Genomic DNA, 20900 nt, shown 5'->3' with positions numbered 1-20900 from the left:
TATATATATATATATATATAAAAGCATTTTCCTTTTGTGTAAAGTGAACTAAAAAATATATTTGTCAATGATATGAATGCCACGTTACTTGGGGATACAACCCAAAAACCTGGAGTTTTTGGAACAAGGACATCTTGAGGACGTTCCCTCACGTCCTCGAAAAATGAAAATATGCTTGAGATGTTTTGGAAATGCCGGGATGTTGTAGGGAATAAAGGGGGATAAACGATTGTCCCTAATAGGGTTGAGGACATTACGAATGTCGCTTGACTGTATTGGGGACAACCATCTTCCCCTGACATAAAAGCACCCAAAAAAAAAGAAGAAGCTATTGTCAAATGATTTTTTTGCAATCTAATTGGGCGTTTAGTGGGACCCGCCTCCCAATTTGCCCTAAAAGGGCAAAAATGACACTCCAATGCCATTGTTTGGTATTTGTTTTGCATTTGGAGTTTGTAGCAGCAAGCTAGTGTTTTCATTTTGCAAGAAGAGTAATTGATTTTTTTGATTCCAAGAGCTTGTGCAGGGATTTGAGCTTCCTCCTTTGTGTACCAAGTATGGAAGTCTTTATGCTTCCATTTTTCATTTTTTATATAGATATTTAGCTTGAAAGACTCTAATTCTTTTCATTGTTTCAGTTCATATTTTCATTGCATATTTAAATCTCAAAACAAAGCACAACAAGCAACAGTGAAAGTAGTAGTCGTGGTCATGATGATGAATATGTGCTTGTGGGGGGTAGTAGTGCTAGTAGTGGGAAATAAGCTGAGCCTCAAATTGATTTATTTAAATGCCCTTCCACTACCATAAGAAAACATGCAGAGGGTCCTTTGAATAGAAAAAAACCTTGTATCCAATTTGTCACACCTAGGCAACAAAGTAGAAAGAATGCAGGAGGGACTAGGGTATGGGATTTCCATATTTGTCAAATGATTTTAGGGGCAGCTATCCAAGGGTAAAGTCACACTTTTCAGGTATTGCATGCCATAGAGTTAAAGCTTGGCCTGACTTGACTGATGAGGAGAGATTAGAATGCCAAAGATTGCACTTAGAGGGTGAAATGTTGGGGGCAAAATTTGACAATGCCATCACCATCTCCTCAGTCACAATTATCTAGGCATATGTCATCCGCCATTGGTACTAGTGGTAACCCTACTGAGACTAGAGGGAAGGGGAAGATGGTTAGTGGTGATGAGGGCTCGATGGAAGGTTTGTTTAATGCACAGGCAAAGGAAGCTTGTGAGGCACCCATTGGTAGATTCTTTATTGCTAATAGTATCCCATTTCATGTACCGTGTTTTACTTATTTTAAACAAATGGTGAAAGATATATTGATTATGAATCCCTCATTGGTACCCCTTGGTGACCATAAGCTACGAACCACCAATAATGAGTACTCTAAGATTGCTTTGTTGTTGAGGATATGAATCATGCTTGGGCTAGGACGGGCTGCTCTATTGTGATGGATGGTGGACTGATGTTAGACATCAACCACTCATCAATATCATTGTCACATCCTTTGCTAGCTATTAATTTTTGAAAGCCGTAAATTGCTTAGGAAAGCATAAGGATGCAGAGTTCCAATTCATCATTTTGAGGGATACCATAGAGGAGGTTGGGCTGGCTAATGTAGTACAGTTTATCATAGATTTTGCACATGTACAAATCAGCCGGTTTGATGGTAGAGGGTGTTTACATGCACATCTTTTGGACCCGTTGTTGTGTTCATACATTGACCAATGCATTGAAGGACATAGAGAAGATTGATTGGGTGAAACAGGTGGTGTTAGAAGCTAAAGAAGTGCAAATGTTTATATGCAACCACTATACTTCACTTGCTCTATTCAAGTACTTCTCTAAGGAGTTCCTCAAACCAGCCGATATAAGGAATGTAAATTTTAATTATAGTTTAGTTTGCTTTATTTATTTAAATTTAAATTTTTTAAATGTTGTTACAAATTTACACGTGATGTGTTTAATGTTTATGTTAATTTATAATTATATCTATAGGTATTGCACGTACTTCATTTTGATGGAGAGGATGGTTGAGGTGTATGAGGTCCTCTAGTTGATGGTGATGAATTCAGAGTGGGCTCGATGGTCCACTTCTGGCTTGTCAGAAGGAAAATTGGTGAAGCAAAGGATCCTTGATGACAATTGGTGGTCCACAATGAAGTAAGTTGCTGATTTTTAAATTAAATGTTAGTTTTTTCTTGCTGATTTTCATACTAACTTAAAATTTCTAATTTTGATTTTAATTTTTGTTTGCATTTTGCAGATATCTTTGCTCTGTCATAGAACCCATTGTAGATGTCATTAGATATGTGGATACCAACTCTCCTAGTGTTGGAGAGATATATGAGACTTTTGACAACATGTTAAGGAAGATAAAGAAAATTGTTGCGGCAAAGGATTTTACATTGGGGCTTTATGAGGAGCATGTCAGGCCTATTGTAGCACAGAGGTGGAATATAATGAATACCCCACTTCATACGACAACCTTTTCTCTAAATCCCAAATGATATGTATCGTTGGATGGAAAGGGGCCCCCATGTGTTGATCCTATGTATTGGATGGCTTCACAAAAGCCATTGATAAGATGTATCTAGCTTGAGAGGCCTCTAGTCTTCGTGCATAGTTCCTTGACTTCACTAAATTTTGTGGCCCAAACTTGAGTAAGCCACAAGCAAGGTTGGATAGAGTTGTTTTGACACTGAAAGATGTTATTGGATGGTGGACTTGGCTTGAGAGAGATACACCAGAGCTGAAAATACTTGCTACCTGCCTCCTTGCATAGGTTGGTAGTTCCTTAGTTGCAGAGAGGAATTGGTTCCTCAGCTGCAGAGAGGAAGACCTTCTTGATTCTATGTTTTAATCACAAACTATAGAATTAAGAGTCAATTAACATATACAAGATATCTTCAATTTTGTAGTAGGGCTTCTATTATTTCCCAACTTCATTGTAGCACTAGCTATTATGTTAACATGCATGTGCTACAAATCAGACTTAATGTATTACTTATGTATAGGGAGACATGCATGGAAAGATAACACTGGGCCAAAATTATACATTTAGTTCAAGTATATTTTTCTAGATATGTGATTCTTCACTACCTTGTCACACGAACTTGTCAGCAAAACCAAGTTATAGGAAGCTACCTGATAGTCGTTGATCAGCCTACAAATTTGTCATTGTTTCTTGGACGAAAAGTGGAGCAGTTTGTACCTGTTCAAATTTTGGGGATTTTGTAGTTTATGCATAAAAGGTCTTTGTGACATGCAAATTTCAAAATGAAAGGACAAATGGTCAAATTTGGATATAGGAACTAGGGGTTGGCAGTGGTAGTTCAAGTGAGAGAGTCAAAGAAAACACACATGAATAAGCAATTCAATGTTGATAAACATCGTAATTTAAAAAATTTAGAGTTCCTTTTGGTCACCTTCAAGTAGATAGAATATGTGAAAAAAGAGTTCTTGTAAGAAGAAAAATAATGGTGTTACTGATAGAAAAATTACACTACAATGCACAAATCACTAGGCCATTGCGGTATAAAAATAGAGCACAACTTTCCCCTTGTACTATACTTTTTATCATGTGGGGTTCTTCTATAAGGTGTATTTAGTTTTCTTATGTGGATCTCATTCTTATGTCTTTCTAGTCCTTTACCATTTCTATCATTGCATATTAAAATGATATATTAATTGGACCTTTTACAGTTTTCATGGAACTTTGTGAGAGGGGGGGGGGGGGGGGGCGCAAGGGGAAAAAGGGCCTTAGTTTGGGATCAGTGGCAGGGGCCATGGTGCTGATATACATATAGTACTTGAAAGAATAGTTTAAAAAAGATGTATAGAAATTATATTTCAAATGAAGCTTTGGCACACTAGTAAAGCAACAAAATTGCAAATACAACAATACTAAACACTAAAGTTTTAAATGCTTGAATACTAAATATAATTTGACAAATGAATGTCAAATTGGAAGTTTCTATTATATTTAAAATATGAATATGATAAAGATGATTACAAAAAATATGTCAAAATGTAGTAAAGGGAAGCCACTAATGATCCTCAACGAAAAACTCCACATCACTGGAGTTACTCAACACCTCATGGTCAAGCTTTGCCAAAACAACACCAACCAACTTTGTATTTGAAGTCATAGCATCTAATCAATCTATGTTGGCTCTTCTGGCTCTACATCTCATCGTGTTGCTGGACTATCTTTATACACACTTCTTGCAGTCAATGAGATGAAAAGCACGATTGAAAGCCACAAGCTTCTTTGCTCTGCCAAAGGTAAGTCTTTTCCTCTCAAGAGAGTAGATGAACCTATAAGTACATTAGTCCCTTCTAGTAGATGGAGAACTAAAAACTAGAGATAGTAATCGAATGGTTAGAGTGGTGGTCTTGCATTTTGGTCCATGGCAATTCCACCACAAAGTTGGGTCTTGTTCCATAGATGCCATATCCATCTTGGATGTCTTTGAATAACCCCTAAGTGTGGCAAATTTGGTTCACTCAGTGGGAATTTGGTTGGCACTCAAAGAATCATACATCTTCTCAATGCATGTAAAGAAACCTGCCTTCACCTCAACATCCTATATTAGTGTAACTATACTAGGCCTATCATTCTACCACTTAGGATTCAATGTAGAGGCATGCATGTGCAATGGAGTTCTAAGCTTATCCCATCTCGATTGAGTGATTGGCTAAATGTGCTCATTGTAGAAAGCTAATGCGGAGTCCTTATTTCTCATGACAACCCTTAGCTTGGTCAAGCATAGAATTAATACACTCGTACGCTTCTCCAAGGGTAGGTGCACCCCATACCCATACTTCATGACCTAGAAAACTAGAGCAATGATGAAGACTACATGTTTGGTATCACTCTAAAACTCTTCACTATATTCTTCATCCTCGTCTACTCTATCCTGGGCTCGGTCCACTGATTCCAATCTACTGTAATAACCATTAGTTATAATGGCTCTTACAACTCGAGCATTTTCTCCAAGATATTGAAATAAGATTTATATCTAGTCTCAAGGCGTTTCTAACACTCATTAAAGAAGCTCCTAAAGAGTGCATGTGAAGTATGGGGGTTGTAGATAAGCATTCACACATCTCTGTCTTCATTAACCACTTTTTTCATCCACCCAATCTTCCATGTGTCCTTGAGTGCATTGTTCATGACGTGTACACAACATGGAGTGTGCCAAATATTTCTATAAGATGCCTCAATAAGTTTGTACGTCTTTCTAAACATGTGCTACATCTCTCACTACTTGGACCACATTTGTGGCCCAATCTCAATAACCTCTGCGAGGATTTGCAACTGAAAATGAACATCTTTTCAATGTCTCGAATAATCAACTGCCCTAAGAAAATATACTTCCTCTATATGTGTAACGATGATATTGGTGAGAGGATGATGGCTAATGTCCATCCATCCATCCATCCATGACCATGCTACATCCAATCTTCACCCGACATGCTTTGTCTTCCCCATCAACAAATTGACCTTGGAGTAGCTCTTATCCAAGATTGTGATTCTTGATTTGGTCTTACATTGTGGCACATTATGACTGTCCTACCCCTTGTCCACTGTCAAAATCATCTCCTTATAATAAGACATTGAGCTAGATGAATTGGGATGCCATTGACAAAGAAGAATTTTCCAATGACATCATCTATCTCATCGTTTAGCCGCACATTAAACAACTGAGCTATGTGGTTACTTTTGCAACTTTCATTCCCCACTACCCTTTCTTGCATGGTAAACAACACTGGAAGAAGAACCCGACTGTGGCAGCACTCCTACTCTCGTCCGCAAAGTATGAAAAATGCTCTGTGGCTGGCTCTGTTGAACATGTGCCCTCCAAGACAAAGTGGTAGGCATAGGTGTAGCTGAAGTGCCATTCACAATACCCCGAAGCTTGTTTATCTCAAGTCTATATTTGAGGTTCTTCTAGTGATCTAGAAAACCAAATCTTCCTGCACCTTTTCTTGGAATAAAAATAAGGTGTACATTGACTCTAGTAATGCTGCCATACCATTCTAGATCACAAAAGTTGTTTTTCCACTTCGTTGTGCCACTACTTGAACCTGACCTGCCTAGTAGCAGTACTTTTGTTGCAAATAGTTTAAGAGGAGACTTGCAGTCAAATAGACCCTTCGAATACTTTGCCAGCATTGCAGAGGTGCATAATACACTGCTTGTTGCACTTGCCTTGGAAGTTCCAAGGTTGCACACGGACGAGGGTACATGGGTATGGGTATTTCTCAAAATGGGGGATGGGGGTACTTGGGTACGTCAAACTTTTTTTTAATATAATTTAATATGTATAGAAAATCTGAAATTATGAGTCATGACTATGGTTTTTCAAAACAAGTACAGTGATAAAAATTGCAAATGTAATGTATTGTTTTCAGTTTTAGATTTGCAATATGTTTGTAATAATAATATATGATAAATTTATAACAGAGAATGAAGACTTTAAACATGAACAAGAAGATCATAAATCGTATAACAATGCCATGTTGCAAATGATAAACTTGTGACTTGAACAGTGATAAAGTCTACTGTTAATCAGTATTGTATCATAAGTTCAAATTGATTACGTATTGAATTAAGCTTGATAAACAACAAGCTGATACACAAATAAAAGACCAATCCAAAAATCAGAAATCTTAATCAAGGTCTTTAGCTACGATCCTCTCGACTGAGTACCTGGTACTTGGGTATGCATACCAGGATTGTGGGTAGGCATACCCATGCAACCTAGCTTGAAACTAATTTGAGCTACAGGATTAGCCCCTCGGTAGCTCCCCTCAGCCCTGAGGTTCATATTCATATTCAATTTCAGTAATATAAAGTAAACCCTACTTTCACCCTTCTTTCACCCTATTTTAATAAAAAGGAAAATGATTCCTTTGATGTTGAATACTTATTCTTCATTTCTCATTTTGTCACCAACATTCAACATCAAATGATTCAAATCAGATTTTGAAAATAAAACTTGCAAAAAGAACAAAAAAATGAAAAAAATAGAAAAAATAGTCATAGAAACCTACCTTGTGCTTGATAATTCCCTCCAAATAGGTAACCACGTCCTCTTCTTTTTCTTGCTCCTTGTCACCCTTCTTGCACTTGCAAAAACTCAGTCCCTCTATGCTCACTCTTTTATCTCTTCTTCAGCTAGCTTGTGCAAAAATCAGAAAACCAAGTGACAAAATGAGAGAATTTTTGAATGTTTTGTAGTGGAAAGAGGGCAAAGATGGAGCCCATGTGCCCTTAGGGTTTGCTCCTAGGCACTGAAAGAAAAAATAATTCAAAATTAAAAAGTTACTGTTTCCTGTCCCCAGCACGGGAGACTCTGTGGCATGCTTGGGACACCCAAGTGATGTCCTGGTGCCCCTGGAGATGTCTTGGTTTCCATGGTGTCTAAAGGATGTTTTGGAAGACTGGGCAGTGGTAGAGGAATGACTGGAGGACATCTCCCACACCCCGTCTCTGTCCCTGTCCAGGAAATAAGGGGATTTTCAGGGGGTGGGATGTGTGCCATTGGAATACTGAGAGTCTCTTACCATGGTGATAAAACAAGTACTTTGTATTTATGGTGGCACAGAACATATTTTCAGCATTCATAGCTTATAAGGCACTCACCTTTGAGTAAAGTTCATTTCAGTTTAGAGCTATGTATTATCTGATTTTTGGTAGTGGAGCAATGCATTAACTCATGGGCACATTGGATTTGACCATGGGGATGCAGAAATTAGAATGCAACTGTAGATAAGATTCAATATTGGATTTGACCATGGGGATGCAGAAATTAGAATGCAACTGTAGATAAGATTCAATATTCAGTTGATTTGTTTGTTGACCACCATTAACTTTTTCGTTGGATAAGCAACGCAATCATATTGGCACATGTATGAAGAGGCATAGCAGTTATAAGTTGTACTATTACAAATCACTTGTTTATTATATTTCTTAAAAATTTGTACTAGTTGTTACAGATTATTCTAGTGCTATTCTGCTTATATGAATGCCAAATAAGTTACTTTCGTTCCCCTGGATGATTAAGCTTATTTTTAGGATGTTTTCCTATCTTTGTGATTTTTGTTGAGTATGTTTTATCTTGACAAATAAATAAGTCTGACTTTTTTGATCTATACATCAGCACCTCAGAAATTTTCTAAAGATGGCTTTGAAGAACATCTGCAAGTGAATCATCTGTCACCAGCACTACTTACGCTTTTGTTGCTACCCTCTCTAATCAGATGTTCTCCTTCATGAGTTGTGAATGTCAACTCTAATGTAAGTTTCTCATCACCTATGCAATGCCTCCTGCACTGGAAATGCAAAATATGACATGTCTATATGGTGTTTTAATTTTTAATTTTATATTAGGTAAAGGTTTCAAATTTGTCTCAAGACAATATCAAAGTGTCAAATCCCAGAACAGCAAATATCCACAAAAAATAAAAAATTCAGAATCCTTTGGGCAGCAAAACAGAGCAACCCCATACAGCCAAAATAGGGGAATTAGCAGCCCTCCACAAGGTAGCAGTTATTCCATAATTAAAAAAAAATCAATCCTCCAAGACAGCTAGCATATATCATATAAAAGTGAAAAGGTCATAATCAACAGCATCAGTTAGAGACCAGTAATTTAAACTGACATCAGAATTGCTGCTTGAGGGAGAATTACCATTTTTCCAATGTGAAGAAGAGTGAAACTGGTTGGCACATTATTCATCTCCTAGATCGTCCATGCATCATCGTTATGTTCATAATCTGGTAACTAGTATTTACCTGTTGGAATCACTGCTGCCAAAACACCAAAAGTTCGAGTTGTCAATGAATGTCACAACAGCCAAAGACAAGGATCTATGGAAGGCAGTTAAGCACATGTCACAAATCCATCGGTCTATGCTGAACGGTACCTTCACCTAGAGGAGACAGAGGCACCAACCTCCCAACAATCCCGCCCCCCCCCCCCCGCCCCAGCATGACCTGAGGGATTTGAACCTGTAACCCAGCGCTCTGATACCACTTGTTGGAATCACTGCTGCCATTACACCAAAAAGCTTGAGTTGTCAATGCACATCACAACAGCCAGAGACAAGGATCCACGGGAGACAGTTAAGCACATGTCACAAATCTATCAGTCTATGCTGAATGATACTTTCACCTAGAGGGGTTGGAGGCACCAATCTCCCAACATTACCACCTCTTAAAACCACCTTCCACTGGAACTGGCAAACTAGCAATGGCACTTGAGGTGTAACCTTGAGGTATACCATTCAGTTTCCTTGATCCTTAAGTAGCATTACCTATGATGCTGGAATCTGCATTCTCTTAATTCACCAATTCAGAAAAAAGAGCATAGTCTGGACAGCAGCAATTGTAATGGGCCGTCCTTCACAGTCATAGTTAATGCCTTTGGGACACCTGTCTTCAAAATCATTCTCGATTCCTTGTCAAAGCCTGGTGCATAATAGTTTATAGTATATGCATTTTCTTGACTCTTGTTAACTTGGGTTTATGAGCTGTTAAGGAAATAAACGAACTTTGGGATTTCTCATGAGAAGTCTGTGTGAGATTCATTTCGATGTTTTCAAAAAACTGCTTATTCCTTGCATTTCATATGATCCAGAAAACTTAAGTTGACAACACCAACTGAAATTTTTTCCTTCAGCTTTTACGATTTGACACTACATGAAATAAATCCACAGGATGTCAATCTAATCATTTGATTTTTCTTGGACAGATTGACCCGCATTGGAAGGAAGCAACTCCAAACACATTTGGCATAGGGACATAAAAACGTGAATGACAGACTATGCCAAGCCACAATGTTGACACTTAGTCATCTAGTAAAGATAGAATACTTTTAAGGATTAGTTGTCTGAAAATTTAAAAAAGCTTCTTTGGCTCAATACTTGTAGACCGGACAAGCTCAAATCTCTGTCCAAATTCAAGCATTGTCAAATCTTTTCTATAGGGTATTAAGTTTCTCAATTCTCTTTTCTGTATGTAATTATTTAAAACATTCCAAAGCACATGACTGGTTTCCCAAGGCATTCTGGAACATAGTAAAATTCCTTTAAGTGTTCGGTAGATTATAGGTAGCCCTTAGTGGTTCCCAAGGAATAGTGTTCTTATCATTCACAATATTTAAAAAAAAATTATACGTCTTTCAGCTAAGATAGTTGCTTTATCTTTATAGTTTATATCGCATATTCGACCAAACAGACCTTGCTTCAAAAGAAACTTTCTTAGTTTTAGACTAGTCTTCATTATCCTTTACAAACTCCCAGGCTTTCCATATGGACCCAAATATGTGAGAACATGAGGCCTGACTAAAATGGGGAAGAAAAGGAATTCCATCTGGGACGTCTCTTTCCATTCTTATCCTTTTCTTGGGGAAACAGCACAAATTTTATTCCTTGGCAATGTATTCCATGGTTCATTGCCTGATAAGCATTTGATGATTTGCTTGACCTTGAGTGAAACCCCACACAGGAAAATATTTATCAACCCCATTCAACCAGTTTCCTTGATTTGGTACACACATCCCATGAGACTGCATGTCTTTTTTATAAGAGTGTTTTTCATTTGACCAAATGAATCACCTTATTAACTTTTCAATTGGATTAGTTTTGGCTGGACAAACCAACCAACATGATGAAAAGTGCATAATGTAAGATGAATGACAGATCTTTTCGAATGCTTGAAACCTTTTTGCAAGGGAAAGAAACTGACATTGCCACTTTTAAAATACGGGTTCAATGCAAAGGGGGTACATAAGTAGAGATGAAGCCCAGAATTACAATCAAGACATTTATGTAATTTACCAAAATTATCCTCTTCAATGTCTTGTAAGTGTGAAGTATCATCTGCGGACTGCAGCTCAATAATTATGTTCTTGTTTGGAAGTTAAGGTACCTTAGCAAGATGTCCCAAGGAGCTGTCCCTCAAAATATAATGAATAGTTACAGCTGTCGTAACAAACAAGTCATGTGCAAGTGGACAGTCTCTCTAATGAATCTCTGCAGCATAAAGGGACTAGAAAGTGCATTATTTATGCTCACTTGTGTGGGGGCATCAACAATTGAAACTTGAACATGGCTGCATAAATATTTCACCAATCCCAACAGCCATCATCATCTTCATTACAAAACCTCATTCAAATCTGTCATATGCATTATCAAATCCAATGAGAGCCATATACCAATGTTTTCTTGGATTCCCTCACCCAATATGCTTTGCCAATTTGAAATCAAATTTTGGGAAATTAACTTTTCTTTCACAAAACCAGCTTTAGAGGGAAGGACAATAATGGATAATATTTTCTTTTCTCTTAAGCAGTGTTACCCGAGTGTCTCTAGTATCTTTTTCAGGTGCCCCTGTCCTGGACATGTCCCGGGGGCAAGGGATGGCTAGTGGACTTTGACTTCTAGAGGGAATTTGACTTTCACTCTCCAAATAACACACTTAACTTATGAAATCTATTAATTCTTATATTTTAAGATTATATTATCTATAAGTGCATGCTTTATTCTTGTTTTCATATGAATATTTTGAATTTCTCTACATGCTTTAATTTTCCCTATTGTTATATAGCTGTCCCCAAAATTGGCAAAAATGATGTTGTCCCAGAAACTCGCTCACCCCTTGTACCCTACCATACTTGTCCTAGAAACTTGGGGTAACCTTTGTTGGAAGCCAAGAGCTTTAGCAATGATCTTATATGAAACGTTAATTAGAGTTATTAGTCTCAAGTTTTTTAAGTCTCAATTATGTTACTATCCTCAGCCAACAGTTTGAGGACCCCACCATTAAAATTTGGTCACAAAGAGCATACAAAAGTAGCCTCGTATGAACTTATAAAAGAATATGGCTGATCCAAATGATATTTACTTTTATAGAATTAAGCTGAGAGACCATCATTGCTGGAGTTTTTAGTTCTTCAAGAATTGGATAATTGTATTTATCTCCTCAAATATGGATGTATTTTTTCAACCGTGTTGGCCATGTCCACGCCCAATCTGCTTGGATCAATCTTTCAAACAACATTTCTACCATGCAAATAGTCACTTCCATGTTTCTTTGACGGAAAAAACTTAGAATTGAAATTCTGAAAAGTTGACCTGATTTGGGTTTAATCTTTTACCAGCTTCCTAACCACTTCAATGGTCTCTCTCGTTTCCTTCGCATGTGTTTCAGGAGCTTGAAATTTTTTTTCGGTCCTTTATCACAAACTTTCAATCAAGTTCCTTGGATCTAAGTTCTGTACCCCTACCTTTATTGTTTAAGTTATATCCTAAGTTACCAATGCATTTGGGCTGGAGGGGGTTGTGGGTGCGAATGTGGACTGGTGCACCGATGTGGGAGGATGTGTGGGGGGTGCTATTAGGAAGCACCACCATCTTCCCCTGCAAATGCCATCCAAGCTCATTCCAGATAAATTGAGGGCGAGCAGAGAAATTATGGTTTCAATGTCAATTTGGTTAGGTCAAATGATAGAATATGCCATTTGACTAGTTTTGTGAGGTACTTGTAATAATGATTTTCATGTGTGAGTAGATGTCAAGAGGATGGAAAGCCGAAATAGTTCCTCCATTTGTTCTGCTCGTCTTCGTTTTGTCGTGAGCTACTAGAACTGAGTGCTAGGTTAATTTAATTTTTTAATTTTATGACTTTTCTATATTTATAGATTATAGTTTATTAAATTATTATCTTATTATTATAATATATAGTTATTAATAATTTTATAATAGAATTTAAAATCTATGAATCAATATTTGAAAATCTTATAATATTTTATTAATAATAGAATAATAAGATTTAGATAGATAATAATATTATGAAGTTAAAGAGTATTATAATATAAGTAAATATAATATAAATATTACATGATGATCTTTAAGATTTTAACAATATAATTAAATTACTATTCAAAAATTATATTTTATATTTAAAAGTAAATAAAATTTGTATAAGGTGAATTTAGTTTAAGTTTTTATCATTGTCGAATTTCATTCGAATTTTGTGGTTGCCGAACTTGAACTCAAATTTGAACCTTGTGACTTAGGCCATGGGAGATCAAACTTGCACAGATTTTTTTATAGAACAGATTGGAATGAGGATGAAGGAATAAGTAATTATGGAAAATGGCTGCTGAGACAAGCGTACTCAAAGTCAGGGGTTGAATCATGTGAAAATGGAAGGGTTTCTCTTTTTCTATTTAAGAACTAACACTATATTTTTCCTTCCTTTTCTCTCTTTTCTTTCTGATATTATATTTGATATTTAATATTTCTTGTACTTCTTTGCATACATAAATTATAGTTGACAACTTTACATATATATATATACACACACACTTATGTATGGACACACCCAAACGCATCTAAAATCCCCCCCAAAAAAAATCTGTGCATCCACGCATCAGCACCTCGCACCCACATCAGCATCAGAACCAAAATCGGTAACTTAGGTTATATCTTAATTGGTTCTTTGCATCTATAACCATTTCTTGAAACCATACATCATGTGGAAAGCTTTTAAGCTGCTTCTTAATATGGATTAGATTCATTTGAATGCACCTATTATTCTGAGCTATCTATTTAGCCTCTACAACTCTATTCCAATTATCAATTTTAGAGCATGAGTTCCCAAAGGATGTAGAGAGGCTCCTTCTATTGCTAATATTATTAACATAGGCCAAATCCCACAGGCGTGAAACATTTATTTTTATGAAACCTTTAAAGTCTTGCTTAATGCTATGTGCAGTAGATTGAAAAATCTCCATTTCAATGGGGTAATGTTCAAATAAGCAATAAGGGAGGAACTGAAGCACATAATTGTTATCTGCAAAAGATATACTCCATGTGCACCAAACTCCCTTGCTATTAGAGCATCCAAAGAAGGGCATCAACTACATTTCTCTCTTAAAGGGGTATCAACTACATTTCTATCTTAAATTTGAAATAAATAAATAAAAATAAAAATCATTTGCTACATGCACCGAACATATTCCAAAAGTTCTCCCATGGACGGAGAAAAGAATCCACTTAACTATATTATGGGGAGATCATCCGAAGTACTTAACTAATTTGGTCTTTCTTGTATGCAAAAAAATTGGTTTGTCCTCCCTTACCTTTATGCTAATTAATGAAAAAGAATCTGGCCCTAGGTCGAACATATTTTACAAGTCCATTCTAAAGAAAAATCCACACAGTGTACCTCTTGAAGCAATAAGAAATCTAACATGTGCTTAGAAATGTAGAAGTTTCTAACCTCAAATCTCCTATCATTTGCCTTCGAGCCTCTCACATTCCATTTAGCAATATTTATCAAAAGTACGACTAGAAGAGTTATTATAGAGGAGAAGAGGGTCCCAATCCTCTATGCAAAATTTGAAAAGACTCATATATCACAAAGGCTTAGGAGTAGATGGCTCAAATCAACTAAATGCCTATCTTACTTTTAGCATCCAAATTGACATTTTCACTTTCCATAGAGCTTGGGCCGTTTAGGTGAACATCTACCTTTTCTCTATTAACAATAGATGTTTATCTCCTCTTTTGACCTCTTTTTCACTTTCCATTCTAGGGGTTCTCTTATTTTGAGGCAATTACAAAAGCATGGATCGTGATGAGGGTTGAGGCCTTGATATACCTTTAAAATACCTTTTTGTTGTATCAACAATATTTTCTTTATTGGTGTTTCCAATTGAGTATCTAAGGTAGCTCTATGAATTGGCAATGTATAGTCTACATGTCCTTGGGTCAGTGGCTAACAAACATGATTCAATCAATGGGTTAGTTTGATTGAAGTCCTTTGCACTTTAGGCTCTGCAAAACCTAGGTGGGTTCCCATTAAACAATTTGTAATAGATCCTAATTCAATTTATCATATGTTGCATATTGCATACCAAGGAAATGAATGATTTCAACATATTGGCTTCACATATGGGGATCCCCTCTTTATGCTTTAGCAAGTAGTAGTCATTGTCTTAGGTGGTTTTAGTTGGGTGAGTTTGAGCAATTTTTGCTTACTAGGAAGTAATATTTGTTTGGGGTTTTTGCAAGGGTTTTGATGTCCTTTTGATGTATTATCATAGCCTAGGTCCTAGTGGAAGTGTAGAGAGTCTAAGTAAGAAAGGTTTATACGCTTGTGAGATTGAAGAAGGATTGTGAGCAAGTTTGGAAAGTGGTAGAAATCCTTTGATAAGAGGTTATCCCTTGATGGAAATCCTCAAACTCCAAGATTTCTACCAACTATCATCTCTCTAAAAATCTCAAGGTTTTGCATCAATACAAAGGAATGTGGTGCAAACTTGGTTGTGAGGGATCCTTATGAAGACAACAAACTAATTGATGCAATGTTAAAATGATGAAGAGAAGGAAGAATGGTAATTTTCCTAAGGATAATTACTACAATTTTGAACTTGGTAGAATTCCTTTGAACAAAGGATTCCCACTATGGAAATCCTCTCTCCTTAGTATTTCCACCCTTCTCAATAACTCAAAATTGATCCAAAATCACGCTAAAGCATGAAAACTTGAAAATGAATAGCATAAGGGGTGGAAGATGGCATGTTTTGGGAGTCAAAGTGTTAGACTCATGTTTGGTGGAAACCCCTTGACTAGAGGGTTCCCACCATGGAAATCTTCTCTCCTTAGGATTCCCACCACATTAATCCTCCCAAGCTCAAAATCTCACCACCTTTCCAAGGCACTCAATTCTGGTCTAAGACATGGCTCAACATCATAAATAAAAATGGAGCAAGAAATTGTCAATGAGAGGTCGAAATGGGATAAGTTTTGGTAATGGCATTTCAAGGAAATAATGTTTGGTGTGAATCCTGTAATGTCCCCTTTCTAGCATTCATAGCATGATGTTGTCGTTAGCCTATTTCCCCACAGTCCCGTAGGCTAACTAGGACATTAAAGGGGCTTAGAGGCCATTTGGCCTCGACAGTTTCAGTTGTAGGTCTTTCTGAGGGGTTCTGAGGCAACTTTGGGCATACTTACTATTTATAGTAAGTCATCTTGGACATGGCCGGACATTCAGTCACAGTGGTATGTCGATGGTAATGGTTTAAAATCGACAGGAAAACTTATTTATCATTGATAAGATTTGTTATGCATTGATAAAGCCATTTTATAAAGTTAAATTTAAATATTTAACTTTATTAATGCATAAACTATAGTTTGTGGGAAATATTTAAATTAAAAGAGTTCCCTTTATTTTTATAACACATTGGAGACATAAGGTACATAAAGGGAGTTATGTTTTATCCCACATTGAGAAAACGAAGGATTGAGCTCTTGTGAGAACACTATAAAAGAAATGGAAGAGTTTTTTTTTTGTATGCTTGGATGAAGATTAATGTTATGTTGTTGGATATCTGATTATCGGGCTTGGAGGATGGAATCCCTCTTTGCTAGCATTCTCTTCGCTGTTGGAAGACACAGTCAGGAGGATCAAGGGTGTTTTCACTTCAGGAAACACACTGGGTTTCATTTGGGGCATTCGCATAAAGAAATTTACAAGGGTTTGAGGTGCAGATCTGAAGTTAGTTATTGCTATAGTGCCGCATGAATAGTATTTTGCTACAGTCTGCATGAACAGTATTTTGCTACAGTACGGCATGAACAGTGTTGGTATCAAGTTTACTTGTTTTTTCGGCTGATTAGAAGTTTGGAAGGCTGCCGACTACATCTGCAAAATACTACGGCAACTAATTCCAGGTTTCTTCTGTCAAATTTTGATACTTTGCATAATAATTGTTGAATGCAAGTCTGAATAGTTGTTGCAGCCTTTAAGGCAGTTGTAAGTGCACATCTACATTTAAAAATCACCCTTTATCAGCAGATTGAAAGAGTTTCCAGATTTTTCATATACTGTTGAATGTGTGCCAAGTGTTTGTGAAAATGTTATGATGTGTATTATGCATTTTAATGTCACTTCATAGTTGTTCATAAATCTACTCATTGGAAAGCAATTTATTGAGGAAATCAGCTTTATGAGTTTGCATACAAAGTGTTTGACAATATTCCTTAAGTTAAATTTCTACAAGTCAAAGTTCAAATCAGGGGAGGATATTACAAATCCTCTAGCCAGAGGATTCCCAACACCTTAATCCTCTGAAACGTGAAATTCCCCGTTTTCTCTTTGCACCCAAATGGATTTCAAGCAAGTGTTAGAGGTAAGGGATGTTGAGTTGAAGTGAAATTGATTGGCAATGATGAAGTTTTAGAAAGATGTAAGGCAACAAAGTGTTAAGTTAAATTCGGTGGAGATCCTTTGAGATTAGGATTTCCACCCACAGATTCCTCCCATGTCAAGAATTCCACACCCTCCATTTTTTTTAATTCTAAACAAGAGTTGGAAATGAATGATGCCACTTGAGAAAATATTTAATGATAACAAGAGAAAGGTTTCGAAATAATTGAAGGAAAAGGATACATAGTGTTTGGTTGAAATCCTCTCTCTAGAGGATTCCCACCACAATAATCCTCCCAACTTGGAATTTTCCCTTTTTCTTTAGCCTTATTTTCCTCATACAAAATGAAAGACAAATCAAATGGGTAGATCCGAGGGTTGTAGAAGAAAGAAAGTTTAACGCTAAGTGACTAAAATTGGGATGAATTTTTTATCGTACTTGGTGGAAATCCTATGACTAGAGGATTCCCACTGTGGAAATCCTCTCGCCTTAGGATTTCCACCCAAGAACTTTTTCTTCCAAGCCTTTAGAAATACTCAAGGCATTGATCATTGCAAGAATATAAAAAGGCTTAATTTGAATAAGAGAAATCTATTTTGGTCATTATTGATGTGATTTTATCATCAAACTTAATGCAGCTTTCTTATTTGTTTTGCAAGGTGAAAGATGGAGACGATGTCAAGGCCGAGCTTGAGACTTCAAGAGGAGGACAAAGTAGATGCTACAAGAAGATAGATCAAGCTCGAGAACTCAAGTGAGAAGGAAAGATTCATGTTCAAGCATAGTAACACGGGGACACGTCCCCACCAAAAAACTCCAACATCAATGAGATAGGGGCTATAGCGATGCCACCAGTCGGTTTCTGTTCTGGTAGAGATAAGGGGCGTCCTGATGTCCCCTAAGGAGACAATAGGATATCCCGACATATCCTGAGAGGAAAGGGGGAGAGGAATAGGTTCGTCAACTCCTCAAGGGAACGACATAGAGGAAGTTAGTTTTTTTTTTTTTTTAAACATTTTTAAAACATTCTATTAGTTGTATTGAATATTATATCATGTTGCTCAATGCAACCATCTTTCTGATGACATATTCATACTTTTGATATCTGTGACTATTATTATTTAATATTTACATAATCAAAGTTAGAACTCTTCCATTTGTTGATTCAAGTATTTAGAATTTGTATATTTGTTGTCCAATGTTCAAAAATCCACTTGCATTTTCAATGCACTATTCAAGTATTTAAATTTTAGTAAATTAGTATTTTATATCTTTGTCTTATATTGTTATACATTTTTTCATATCTAGCATTTTATGTACCACATGTATAGTATGTATCATAGTTTGAAATCTCGTTCTTTGCCACTTCTTGGCAAGGCAAAAAAAAATTCTCAGCAAATATCATAGAGAAATCAGCAACTTCTCGAGGAAATTTCGAGAACTTTAAAAATGACTTAAATTTAATTTAAAATGCATTTTTCCACAAAATTCAATAAGTAGATGCATGTAATGAGTCAATAAATGAGTAAACAAACCAAACAAGTTGATCTAGATATATATAAATGCAATAAGTAATCACATTCTCATGTGGAATGCTGATGTAGTCAAAGGCTCTGAACTTTGAAGCAAACTACAAATAGTGAATTGTCTTTTTAAAATATAAGCAAATACAAATGTCAAGTACAATATGAAACTAATCTACATCTTCCTCTTCCCCCTCCCAATAGTTCTAGTAAAAACGATGGGAGAGGGAGTGGGTCAAGCAGCTCTAGCTGTAGCAGTCGTCTGTGGTGGTGGTGGTGCTGGCCCTGGCAATGACTCCTCATTCTCCTCATCCTCACTCTCACTACCCTCCTCCAGAATATCGTCTAGTCCCACTGCAAAACCACCCTCCTCCATAGCCTACCTCTCCAACTCATATATGTCATCCTCGGTGAACAATGAAGGCTGCTCCTGTGCTGCCCAATCACCCAAAGAATCTATATTGTCCAGATCAAGTGTTTTAGTTGCTGATGACATTACCTTTCTTATGCCCAACTTGAGGTTATAATGCACAAAGATAAGGTCATTTAGGCATTTCTATACCAACTTGTTCCTCTTTTTTGTGTGAATGGATTCAAACAAGCTCCAATTACGCTCACAACTGGATGGGCTACATGACTAATATAAGAGCAAGTTTTTGCAGAGTTGGGATATTTCCACCCCAATTTCATCACCAAGCATCTATTAAAGAGTTAGAAAGCAAGATGAGGACAAGTTTTTGTAGCTTAGTATTTGCCTACTTATCATGCATGTGAAAGACTCCAAATTCCAAATATTGTACTTGGAGTTTGAGTCTGCGTGCCTCTCTTTTCTAAGGTTGAGGAGAATTGTTTGCCCGTTGCATTTTGATACACTTTCATCTCGGCCACAATGAGGTCCCTTACTGCAATGTCAAGTACCATCCTCTACATGCATTCATTGAAGCCATCCACGACCTCTCCATTAGGATCTACATATAATGGAGAGAAGCGGTAGGTAACAAGGGTTGAGGAAATATCTCGTTCTATGAATGAGTTGGTGGAGCTGATATCTCGTCCTATCAATAATATCCTGTAAGTGCTGAAATTTTAGGCTCTCCCCCCTGTACTTATTTCTTACAACCTCTTTGGTCCTATCCATGGCCTCATAAAGAGACCCCATTGGGGTTTGTTCACCACCTATCAATAATATCCCATATGGGCTGAAATTTTAGGTTCTCCCCCCTATACTTATTTCTTACAACCTCTTTGGCCCTATCCATTGCCTCATAAAAGCACCCCATTGGGGTTTGTTCCCCATCTACCAAGCGGAGAACTCTAACCAACAACTTCACCACCTACAATTAAAACATATAAAACAATTATTAATTAGAGAGTAGGGTTATAAATTAATAATGAAAGTCTTGATTAATAAGTACAAAAAAAATATTCAACTTTTGAAGTTTCCAAGTTACCTCCACAATTTCTATAGCTCGATTAAAAACTGGATGTCAAAGATAATGTGTGCAATACTTTGTCCATCGGCTTTCTTTGAATAACTTGACTGTAGCCATTTTGGACACACAAACACTTCATATGAATAACACAAACACACAAACATCTGCCTCAAGGGATTCATGTGAATAACACTTTGCAATGCTAAAAAAATCGTTGCAAATCTTGTGAGTGCGGATCTAAGCAACACCTTGTCTTTAGTGAAGTCTCTCATCAAGCGAAGAACCCAAGGGTGATTGTAGATATATTTTGTTATCTTCCTTGCTTCCTCTACAATTGGTTTCACCCAATCCAATTTCCTTATATCCTCGAATAAAAGGTCAATAACGTGCACTACACAAGGAGACCACAAGAGTGTGTTATGCTTTTCTTGTAAGATCCTACCTGTTGCCATATATGCCGCTGCATTGTCGGTTATGATTTGCACCACATTTTCAGCCCTAACCTCCATCACAACATTCTCTAGGATTAGAGCCAAAGTCTCAGCCGTCTTTATCTTGTCCGAGCATCCAAGAATTTAAGAAACACTACTTGATCTTTGCAAGAAACCAAAAAGTTGATGATGGCATGCTTTCTTCCATCCATCCATCCATCTGAAAGTATGGTGCCACCATACTGCTTCCATTGTAACTTTTTCTCT

At 36.8% G+C, this 20900-nt stretch overlaps 1 protein-coding gene and 1 pseudogene across 2 annotated transcripts in view; both read left to right on the top strand.

Annotated features, from left to right (window-relative positions):
* Positions 1 to 20900, top strand: part of LOC149553456 (dehydrogenase/reductase SDR family member FEY-like) — a 123712-nt pseudogene that overhangs the window by 33445 nt on the left and 69367 nt on the right. The window contains exon 6 of the transcript XR_016353076.1: positions 8184 to 8320. The product of XR_016353076.1 is annotated as a dehydrogenase/reductase SDR family member FEY-like (transcript). The remainder of the gene's footprint in view (positions 1 to 8183; positions 8321 to 20900) is intronic.
* LOC149553457 (uncharacterized) lies at positions 2022 to 3084 on the top strand. The gene is made up of 2 exons (XM_089789903.1): positions 2022 to 2175; positions 2279 to 3084. Exons 1-2 carry the CDS (start codon positions 2072 to 2074, stop codon positions 2520 to 2522), a joined length of 348 nt encoding a protein of 115 aa, XP_089646029.1. The 5' UTR covers positions 2022 to 2071; the 3' UTR covers positions 2523 to 3084.

The sequence above is a fragment of the Cupressus sempervirens genome, chromosome 6, assembly GCF_028749045.1.
Source record: "Cupressus sempervirens isolate cs-2001-9-10 chromosome 6, ASM2874904v1, whole genome shotgun sequence".
Classification (NCBI taxonomy): domain Eukaryota; kingdom Viridiplantae; phylum Streptophyta; class Pinopsida; order Cupressales; family Cupressaceae; genus Cupressus; species Cupressus sempervirens.
This window is presented reverse-complemented; position numbering and strand designations above follow the sequence as displayed.